General features: G+C 41.0%; 1 protein-coding gene across 3 annotated transcripts; it reads left to right on the plus strand.

The window, feature by feature from the left end:
* The first annotated feature begins 590 nt into the window (after positions 1 to 590).
* On the plus strand, positions 591 to 10457 carry CCDC32 (coiled-coil domain containing 32). Of its 3 annotated transcripts, none has more exons than XM_089521945.1 (4): positions 593 to 746; positions 2093 to 2338; positions 3461 to 3617; positions 7699 to 10457. In XM_089521945.1, the coding sequence occupies exons 2-4, from the start codon at positions 2110 to 2112 to the stop codon at positions 7835 to 7837; spliced, it is 525 nt and encodes a 174-aa protein (XP_089378071.1). In that variant the 5' UTR covers positions 593 to 746; positions 2093 to 2109; the 3' UTR covers positions 7838 to 10457. The 3 variants fall into 3 exon arrangements, with proteins under 3 accessions (XP_089378073.1, XP_089378071.1, XP_089378072.1); XM_089521946.1 differs by lacking the exon at positions 593 to 746 and adding an exon at positions 971 to 1021; XM_089521947.1 differs by lacking the exon at positions 7699 to 10457 and having other exon boundaries at positions 591 to 746; positions 3461 to 3621.
* The last annotated feature ends 869 nt before the right edge of the window (positions 10458 to 11326 follow it).

Genomic DNA, 11326 nt, shown 5'->3' on the forward strand with positions numbered 1-11326 from the left:
CGTCCTCCTGTTACGTAATGGAGGGACGTCGCAGGTAGAGCACTTCCGCCCGGATTCAATACGGCATCTTTAACGACACTTTAAACCACGACTACCACCCCAAAGAGGTAAGACTAAAAAGGAATAAGAATGATTTCCGGTTGTCATTCGGCAGCCTGCATATAAGTGTCTAGGTGAGAATGTAAGAGGCAGCCTTTGTTGTTGTTGTTGTTGTTATTATTATTATTATTATATTTTATTATTGGTTATACCTGGTTTGATAACACTTTCACTTTAATAACCTGGTTTGACAGCACTTTAAATGCGACGGCTCCATGATGCTGGGGAATTCTGGGAATGGTAGCTGTTGTTTGTGGCACATAAATTACCATTCCCAGAATCCCCCAGCATGGAGCTGTGGCATTTAAAGTGCTGTGAAACCAGGTTATTTCTGCCCTATGGATGCAGCCTTAGCCTAGCCTCCATTATCGCTCTTTCCCCTCACACTGGAGGCCATTGAGAACCAGAAGTCTAAGGTAAGAACTATTGACCCTGTAGCCCTCTGCTTCCTCCTTCGCTGGTTGTGAATGATGTTTCCCTCCTGCCTATAGGAGCCGGCATCCGCGCCGTGAGTCCCCGCCCTATTCTCTGATTGGCTAAATGGGGGCAAGCCCCACCTTCTGTCAGACTCCGCCCCCTTCCAGCCAGTGCAGGAGGCGTCTTCCCTTCGTGGCCTCTTCAGGACAGAGGTGCTTCGGACGGTGCAGGTAGGCAGGGGGAGGGGCTGGGCCTCGAGGGGGGGAGTGAGGAGAGCGATGGAATGTTGGCGGTTGCCCTGGAAACCCACCAAAGGCCTCCTTTCATCTCCATCTCCGGGGGCGGGGCTTAATGCTTTTGCCCCAGGGTTGCTTCCATTGGGCCAATGCTCCTCGGAAGAGATGGCTCCGGAAGCCCCCTTTCGCTCTGGAGAATGTGTTCATTACTCTTTATGCTGGGTTGCAACTCCCATCATCCCCACCTGTGGGCGGGAGCGGGTCTTCAGGTAAAAGGATTTTATTGCCCCCTGTTACGCCAGTGCTCACCCAGGGAGCGTTTTCCAGGCGCCTTGGGTTGCAGCTCCCATCATCCCCATCTCTGGGAATGGGGAGCTTAACGTAAGGCGATTCTATTTCCCCGTTTTATGCTAGTGTTCTTTCAAAGACAGGGTTCCGGAAGCCCACTTTTGCTTTGAAGTGTGTTCATTACTCTGTAGGGAGGCTTCCAGGCTTGTTGGATAGCAGCTCCCATCATCCCCATCTCAGGGGGGTTAAAGTAAAAAGTGACTTATTGTCCCTGCTGATTCTTCCCTCCTGTGTGTAAATAGTGCCATATGGCTTCATAAAACTCCCCACGCAGAGCATGAACGCTGAGTAGAGAATGGGTCATTCAGCCAAACCTGATCATCGATTGGAATATAAAGTCGCTGACTATTTCCTAAACATGTCGGTGAACAGACCTCCAGCCGCGTAATGTCACTTTGTTCTGTACTTGTTTATAAGGCAACTTAGGCCGCATCCACACTGCAGACATCATCTGGCTTGACACTACTTAAACTGCCCTGGCTCAATGCTACGGGATTCTTTGTTAAACTACCATTCCCAGAATTCCATAGCATTGAGCCAGGGCAGCTAAAGCGGCGTCAAACTGGATTATTTCTGCAGTATGGATGCAGCCTTATTTCTTGTAACTGTCTTACTTGTAACATCTAAGTTCTGGTTGAAACTGTATTGGGGTGGAAGGGGTAGAGGTTGTGCCCTATGCCGCCCCCCCAAGACATATATATTTGGAAACAGGGATGGGCAAGATTGTCAAACTTCAGAAACAAGCAAGGTTTTGAAGGAGGCAGAGAGAAACTACTGGTCTCTGCAGCAAGACAGATGCAAACTGCTGGGTCAAAACATTTATGTGTCTGGATTGTAGCAGGCAGCCAGAAGCCAATTGAGTGGTTAAACTTCTCTTTGGAACAACAGTCTCCCTGACTTCTCATCTTTGTGGTTTCAAAGAAAAAAGTACTGTGTGTAAAAGCATGCACTGAATGATGCAACTCATAAACCAACACTTCCCTGTTTTTCAGATTTCATCATTACGATCATGATTGAAAGTATTGACCCCATAGTCACTATTTCCAGCCAGGAGTTGTGGGCTGAAATATGTTCCTCCTTGCCACATCCAGACCAGAATGAAGACACTAGCAACACATTTGCGGATTCCTTCACAGATTGTTATGTTCAGAACGATGTAATGGACACCTCTTTCCAAGCAGCAGACCTGAAGCCCTGGGCACCACTAAAGGACTCTGAGATTTATTTGGCATCTTTAGGTCAGTATTTCCAGAATTCCTACTTTGGGGGATTTGTTACCAGCAGTGCTCTAACCTTTTGCATCATGCAGAGAGCCTATGGTTATTAGTGTAACTGTAATTTATTACTTGGAAAAATATTCACACTGAAGTGTGGGAAGGTTTTTTGTACTGCTAATCTCAAAATATCTCAGCCAGCATGGCCATTGCCATTGCTTTCTGGAGGTTTCTGGGAGCTGTCATCCAAAAAAGGTAAATTTTCTAAGCATTGGCTTCTATAAATTTGTTTGTGAACACCACCAACATGTATTCATGTATTGAAAAACTGGTTGTGCACAACTAAAAACATAAGGTTGCATTGAAAAAACTGCTTTCCTTCAAGGTTAATCCTGATAAAAGTCAGTCTGCCCCATAAATGGGTGAACATGTTTTAAGAGTTTTATTGTGTGTGCGCGCGCATGCGAGAAAGAGGGGGGCATATTGATTGCATTACATATTATATATTGTGTGTTTCTGGATATTTTGAGACTTCAGAAAGATTACTTGTTATTTCCGAGAATGTTAGTATGATGAAAGTAAGACTAACACTTTTCTGTTTCTGACACTTAATGTACAATTTGAGAGAGAAAAAGAGAAAATCGTTGCATTTTTATGTAATGATATATTATATTAGCCTCCCTGATAACTAACATTCAAAGAGAATACAATTAATCTGTTACTGAGTAAGAAAAAGAAGCTCTCTCTTCTCTAAATGCAACTGGATTTCCAGAGCATAAAAATGCATAATCATAAACCATGCTGAAAAATAAGATAAAATAAAATGCACGTCTTCCATGAAGTATAAATGTGGCTTTGATCCAGAAGTATTTTAGATGTTTAATATGGGTTTTTGGAATGTGAACGCTAGTGGACAATGAAGACGACAGAGAATTTTTCACTGAGCTTTGGTGTACAGGTTCTTTTTCATCTGTTGTCCTCCATCAAAATCAGGCATAAAGAAGAATTTCTGGACATCACAATATCTTAAAATGGATGCCTGAAACAGAGAGGTTGGATTAAAAATCCTTGAAATAAATTTATCTGCTTGCTTTTATTCTGAAATAGGGAGATATTTTTCCTTTCTTTGTTTGGTTCTTTCCCTAGAGAGAAGATTAATGATAATAAAAGGTATGTCTCAGGAAGTGACCTCCAAGGATATGCTGCACACTCTTTCTCAAGCAAAGAGAGAATGCTGGGACAGGTTTCTGCAGGAGAAATCTGAATCTGACTTTTATATGGAGGGAACTGAATCGGATGAGAGGTAAGAACCTACTATAGCTGCATTGACCCCAACTCCCTGATCTGCAAGCAACCTATCCTCTTTTTCTTTTCTGAAATTTTATCAAGTGGTCTTAATAACTTGGACAAGTTACTTTTTGGATTACAACTCCCTGAATTCCTGCAGTGCCTTCCAGGCTTATAGAAATACTAAATATTATGGGGTTTCCTGGGGTTTAATTTAAGATGTGCTTGGCCCATTTTTAGTCCTAGGATTCAGCCCTACATGTGGTAGAGGGAAGCTATTGCCTTCAAGTCATCTCACTCAGCTTGGCCTGTGGTAAGAGATTGTGGGAGTCGTAGGTTAAAACATCTAGAGGATGAAAGGTTTCTTTTGCTCTTGTAGTGGAGTCCCTGCTGAGTAACCATGGCATATTTGCAGTTTCACCTCCAGCCATCTGCAGTTAGAAAATAAAATGAATTGTCAGGGTTTCATTGTCTTTTCAAGTTTTGTAAACTCTGGGAGATCTAGCAATAATGTATGAGTGCTTTAGGGTTTATATTGACTTATTGTAGTCCGCCCATCCAGTTCAGAGACCAGTTCAAAAGCTTTGCCGTAGCCGACTTGAATGTTCTGAAACTAGTTCAAGATTGTTTCATTTGGGCTGGCATTTTGTATCTGGAGGCTCTTTTAATTGAGTGCTTATTATTTCAGTCTGCTTTCTCTCTGGTTTTAAACCTGACACCTGCTTGTGTGAGATTGTTTGGTACAAATGGGATTACATGGATTGAGTAGAATCTGCTTGCTAATTTTCTGATTACTTTTTCACAACTTGAGGGCTTTTGTTCAAGGAAGCTGAAATAATGAGCAAACTGACATCTTGCATATCACCAAGCTTTGCTCTGCGGTATGTTTGATTTTCCTATAGAGTAGCTATCTTCTTCTTGACAGGAAAGCCTATTGAAGACGTGAATTCCCTTTGCTTTAAGCAGCACATTTTCTTTTCTTGTCCTGTTACACAACTCTTGGAAATTTACCTTTTGGACTACAACTCTCAGAATCCCCCAGCTAGCAGGCCAAGGGATTCTAAGCGTTCTGATATATTAAAAAATAACTTTTCTAATATCAGCATTTTTTATGGGTGCACTCTGCCCTGAGACAAGATTGCATTTACTTGCTATCTTCTTATTGTAAACACAGTATATGAAACCAAACATGAAATTCTCAGTCAATTGATTTGGAACATTTTTGAAAATTAATTAAATGGGACTCTTCTTGTTTTAACAATTGATTACCTGTAAAATGAGAAATCTGTACTTAGGAAAAGAGGAAGCTGTTAGAATATGGAGAAATAGAATGATTCACAATTGGCAAGAGGGTCAAGCAAGGCTGCATATTTTCACCCTATTTCTTCAACTTGTATGCAGAAAATACCATATGAAGAGCAGGTTTAGACTGAGAAGGCAGAGCAGTAAATACAGGAGGACGAAACCTCAACAATCTAAGATATGTGGATGATACCATGCTACTAGCAGAAAACATCATGGACTTGGAACAATTACTAAGGAAAGTCAAGGAAGAAAGCACAAAGACAGGCTTGCTGCTGGACATAAAGGCCTGTTACAGACTGCCAAAATAAAGCTGCTTCGGGTCTCTTTGGAAGTATGCTGTTTAAATGATGCATGCATCCTAAGAATCTGGAAGCTGCACCAAAGCTGCACTTCAGTGCTTAGGAATGGAATGTGGCTATGGCGCGACCTCCGGACTCTTAGGACCCATGCATCATTTACATAGCATACCTCCAAAGAGACTCGAAGCAGCTTTATTTTGGCAGTCTGTAACAGGCCAAAGAAAACAAAAATGATAACTGCTGAGGAGCTACATAAATTCAACCTAGGTAACTGAGGCCTGTTACAGACTGCCAAAATAAAGCTGCTTCGGGTCTCTTTGGAGGTATGCTATTTAAATGATGCATGGGTCCTAAGAGTCCGGAGGTCGCGCCAAAGCCACACTCCATTCCTAAGCACTGGAGTGCAGCTTTGGTGCAGCTTCCGGATTCTTAGGGTGCATGCATCATTTAAACAGCATACCTCCAAAGAGACCCGAAGCAGCTTTATTTTGGCAGTCTGTAACAGGCCGAAGAAATCAAAATAGTTAAAGATTTCCCATCAGAACGGAAACTGTAGTCAAGAAATAAGACTAGGAATAGGAAGGGCAGCCATGAAAGAACTAGGTAAGATCCTAAGGATCAAAGATATACAACTAGACACTAAAGTCAGAATCATTCAAGCCATTGTATTCCCCATCTAAGCCATTGTATTCCCCATCACAAAATGTGAGAGGTGGACGGTGAAGAAGGCCAACAGAAAGAAAATAGCATTTGACTACATTTGAGATGTGGTGCTGGAGAAGAGTGCGGATAATATTGTGGATGGACAGAGAGACAAACAAATGGGTCCTTGAACACACCATCCTTGAACTGTCCCTGAAAGCGAAGATGGTTAAATTCAGGCTGTCATGCCACATCATGGGAAGGCAAGACTCTTTAGAAAAGACAATGATGCTAGGAAAGGTACAGGAAAGCAGAAAGAGAAGAAGGCTACATGCCAGATGGCTAAACTTAATTAGGGAGGTCACAGGCCTGAATTTACAAGACCTAAGCAGAGCAGTGGAGGATACCTGGGGCTTGGAGATATCTGATCCACAGCGCCACCATGCGTAGAGGCTGACTCAAGGGCAGCTAAAAACAACAACAAAGCAAATAAATGAACACTAATGATATCCAATTATATATTTTAATATTCTCACTGCTTCCCCCTCTTTAGATTTATTACACATGCGCTGAATTATTACTTCTGTTTATAACCTTGCAGTTTTACAATTAATTCCTCTGGGTGTGGGTGTATGTTTATGAGAGAGAGAGAGAGAGAGATTCAAAAGCAAACCAACAGCACTACTCTTGGGTCCAAGAAGGATGCCGTTAATCACTGGAGACATATATAGTGTGCCCTTCCTACCTGTGGGGGATCCATTCCATACCATCCAGTGGATAACAAAAATGTGGGACCTTGAGTCCTGTTCGTTTCACTGGGAGCATTTTCCCACTCATGTCACTATGGGCTTGTGCGCCCATTGAAAAAGCCGGGGCTTGCCATCCGTGGAAGCTCAAACCACAGATGGCAATCCCGTGATTGGTGCGGCCGCACTGTATATACACACACATACACACACGATTAACAAACAGAACTTAAAAATACATATCAAAAGCAAAATGTTTTAGTTTCTGCCTTTTTCAGTTGCCAGGAATGAAACTGGGTTGCATACTAGGTGGCAGTTAATAATACTATGTTGACAGCATTCTTAGTGGATGTTGGTATTATTTCTAAATTGAGGCCATGTGGTGTTAGAGTTTTTAGTCTATAAATCCAAAAATTCTTTCTTTTGTCCAAAATGTCTGAAGGGGTGGCACCTGAATTCGGAGAGGCTGTGATGTTCCAAATTGAAATTCCCAGCCACTGGTTGCTCTAATGTCCTAGTTAGAATAGCTGATGTATGGTTCCTGTGTGCGCAGGTCTATGGTTGTTTTGCCCACGTGCTGCAGATGACATCCTGCATGCCTGTAATCAATCACATAGATAAGATTGCAGGACTGGCAGGTAATGTGTTGTTTAGTAGGTCCTGCCAGTCACTATGCTCTTACAAGTGACAGTCTGCTTAAGGCATTTACAGATTACACAACTCTTTAAATCACAAGGACGTGCTCCTGGATTGCTGACTGTTGTTTTTAGGACAGTTTTTACAGCAATTGCCTTAGATTTGGTAGACAGTGGAAAGCTATACTAGCAGGTTGTTCTGAGTTTGTTAAGAATTGATAGTTTTCTCTAATTAGTGAGGAGGTGCTGGATGGAAATCTACCACAAATGGATTCTGTAGTTGGATGTTAGTTGACTCATGTTTTTATCACATGAGAAAAGAAAGCTGAAATGGAGCATTAGAGTAGTGGCTTTCTCTGTGCCTCTCCACATGCCTGGTTTTGTTCTCTTCTATTTTCTTTTTATTTATTCTATTTATTAATGATTCCTACTTCTCCCTATTTTAATCTGGTTTTTTTTCCTGTTTTCAGCACTCTGGATCACTTGAAGCGTTGGTTGCAGCCTGATAAAGTTGCTGTCAGCAGTGAGGAAATACAGTATCTGATTCCCCTTGAAACCCGTATTGAGAAGCAAGAGACTGAAGAAGAAGCCATGGCTATAGAACAGTAAAATGCAGTCAAATTTGCCCCCAAGCCAGGGGCTGCCACAGTTTACTGGTATGTTAAATGGCAAGAGGAGGGAAGTGCCAACAATTGGTTGAGGTAGACCCCTCAATATTTTTGTTTTCCCCCTCCTCCACTATATTTTCTAGCTTACAGTGGCTGTTCTAGTTTGAAGTTATAGAATTATAGAATTATATTGTCACAGATTAAAGTTAGACATGTAATCTGTGAAGAGGATTGCACGTAAAGGCAATGAATGCATACTTGATATGGACTGGAATAGAATATGCAAGTTAAAGAGTCAGCTAATTCACTTTGATTATCTCCTTTTATTAACTGTTCATGTTGGCATCATTCCGAGATCATTTTTGTAGTAGTGATTCTGAAGGACTTAACATCTATAATGGATGCTTTATACCATCTTCGTTTGCATTGTCAGCTGGCACAATGCAGCCCCAAAATGTACAGAGAGCTGAACTTCCAGTTTCCGTTGTAGGAAAACATTTTATCATTCCTTTTTTCCCTTCTAACATGACAGGAGAACTGCTGATCTGTGGGCCCGCCGAAGTTCACCTACGATCCGGGTAATTCTCCTTCCCAGCTACCTGGGAGGAGAACACCTGTCTTGACCTCATAGATGGCAGGGATCTCCTTTTCTATAGTTTCAGCTGAGCCTTGCAGGCACCAGTTGAGTCCTGAGGTAGGGACTCAGCTAGTTCCTGAGACCACTTTGCTGTTTACCATCCCTGTGGTGAGTAGGGGGAGGATCAAAGCCAAGCCAAGTAGAGAAACTCTAGCTTGTACTTGAGCCAAACTCTCTGACAACATCCAACCTGGAGATCATCAGCTATGTAAATACAATTTAACAGCATATAATTTTGAATAGAAAATTTCTAAACCTGAAACTACATGTGACATGGAGTTGTGAGCTTCTTTTCCTCAACTTTCGTATATTTTCCGTGATGAAGTGAAAAGCAACCGAGTGTGTGTTTTGAATTTTCCTGTTACCATTATTTTTAGTTGTATAACAAAGCATTGGGGCCACAATCGGATAGTTTCAGCCTTAGAAAAACAAAGCACTTCCTAGGGAGGGGGGAAATTGCTCTTTGTGTTAATATTGTTTTTGTTCTCAGAAAGGAATGGTCTTTGAATCCAGCACTAGTACTTCATGCGGTTGTTTATTCATCACTTTGAACTTAAATTGCTCTGAAATGGATGTACTTTGCTTTGTAATTCATTTTATCTATCTACTATTTAATGTTACAGTCCTACCAAGAATCTTTCATGTACCTGTTTTCTTTTTTGTACTCCATTATTCTTTACAGAAGCAAAGGGCAGTATATTCTAGCAATAGCAAGTACATTTCTATTCCACTTATATTCTGGTGGTGGGGTGAAGGGAATGTGGGACACAGACAGCTTCAGTGAATTGGAACAAACAAAACAAAAAATAAGTTGAAATAGAACAAAGTGAGCTACAGTAGGGCAATTTGTTTCATTAACACGATATCCATCTCATGATGTATTCCCTCCTGTTCCAATGATTTGAGGTGAAGATGTTTGTTCATACCTTGACTTCAGCATCTCTATTTCTTCCACTCATTCTCCTCCTTTACTGCTCCTGCAATCCCTACTATGTCCTGCTTGAGTGCTCCTTCTTTTCCACTTTTATGAAAACTGAAATTGTTATAAACCAGTCTCCTTTGACTTGTGGAAGCTTAACCTGAATATCATCCTTTGTCATCAGAGAAGCTGTCATTGGGCTGCATCTGAGCAGCTACATGGTCATGTCATTGGTCATAGGAAATAGACAAGTGATGTAAAAAATAATTTCTGAAGTGACATCAAGCAACAGGACCCACATGAAAAAATGTCATTGTCATTGGGAGGCAAGGCTTTGATAAAATGCTTTAACATCACCTAAAATTTGAGTCTGGAGAAAATATTTGCCATATTACAGTTAAAGTGTACATGTAGAAAAATGAGATTCTGAAGGGTTGTTTTTGGTTTTTTTGGTGTGTGTGTGTGTGTGTGTGTGTGTGAGAGAGAGAGAGAGAGAGAAAGAAAACACCTGCCATGATTGTCCCCTCTCTGAGACTGCAGAGTGATACTGGTTTACTGCAGTTATCAGTAAATAACAGACAAGTTTGTTGGACAAAATGTTCCAAAATAAGGGATGTTTGTATTATTTCACTTTGATTCTATGTTTAGTTGAAATGCTTCCTGTTCTCATGAGCTATTATAGATTGTGAACTGAGTATTTTGCTGTTGTATTGCTGTGTAATCTATGTATTGTCTATTTGTATAGTTGATGCCCTTCAAGAAATTTGTTTCAAAATAACCTTTGTCTAAATTCAGCAAAGCCAAAAAAAAAAAAAAAAAAAAAGACTGTATAAGATGTACCTGGTATTTCCTCCTCATTTCATATTAGAACTGAAGATAATAGTTAAGAACTGTGACTTAAAAGTTTGATCTTGAAATATGTTTCTTCTTTCAGTTGTTGTAAAACTGATAAGGAACTTAACAGAGTTGAAATGAAGGGTTCTCAAAAATGCTGTGTCATATACTCAACATGTTGAGTCCTGTCCTGGGAGAAAGGCAGGATATAAATAAAATATATGCACACAAGTAGAGCTATTTCAAGCAGAACAAAAACCCTACTTCCCTCTCGTTTGGAGTTCAATTTCCCATGAAAGTATAATAAAATTAAGTGATGTTATTGCATTCAAGTTGATATTTTCCCTGTTCCAGAACAGCTCTTAATGTTTTTGTCTGAATATAGTGACTTCAGTATATGGAGCATTATACACACAAGATTCCCTTCTATGCAATCACAACTGACATCAGGACTTAAAGGAAAGATTTGAGGCCAAGGAATGGTTAGTTGGAAAAGGTTCAGAATAGGTTTAGTGATTTTGAAGGCTGTAGTCTTCAAAGTTCCGTTTATTCTAGAAAGTGGAATACAGTAGTACCACCTACTTGCTTAATATGAGAGCACAGTGTTTGAATGTTGGACTGGGACTATAGAGTATCAGGGTCTCAATCCCTGCTCAGCTATGGACACCCAATGGGTGACCTTTGGCAAGTCATATTCTCTCAGCTGAAGAAGATGGTAAGGCACCCACCCACCTTCTGAATAAATCTTGCCAAGAATACTAGGGTAGGGTTGCCAGAAGTTGGTTTACATGAAGGATCATAAAAACAGGCTGCTTTGTGGCAACCTTTACCAACCCCCCCCTCACTTTTATTTATTTCAGTTCCACAAGGAATACTAAATCAACAACAAAAAATGTTCAAACAGGCTTTGTTAACAGAAAAACATGCATATGAAATGCTTAACAGCCAATTCCATTAGGGTAGTTATCTGGATGGAGTTGGGTGGTAAGAATGAACACAGTTCACTGAAGGAGCCTTTCATGATGGGGTCGGGTTCAAGCAGAAAGTGCCTATATACGTCAGCAGTTCCTGATGGTGGTTTGGGCAAATGTGACATAGTG

This window comes from Sceloporus occidentalis, unplaced genomic scaffold, assembly GCF_023333645.1.
Source record: "Sceloporus occidentalis isolate IW3139 unplaced genomic scaffold, rSceOcc1.0.p SCAF_4, whole genome shotgun sequence".
Taxonomy (NCBI): domain Eukaryota; kingdom Metazoa; phylum Chordata; class Lepidosauria; order Squamata; family Phrynosomatidae; genus Sceloporus; species Sceloporus occidentalis.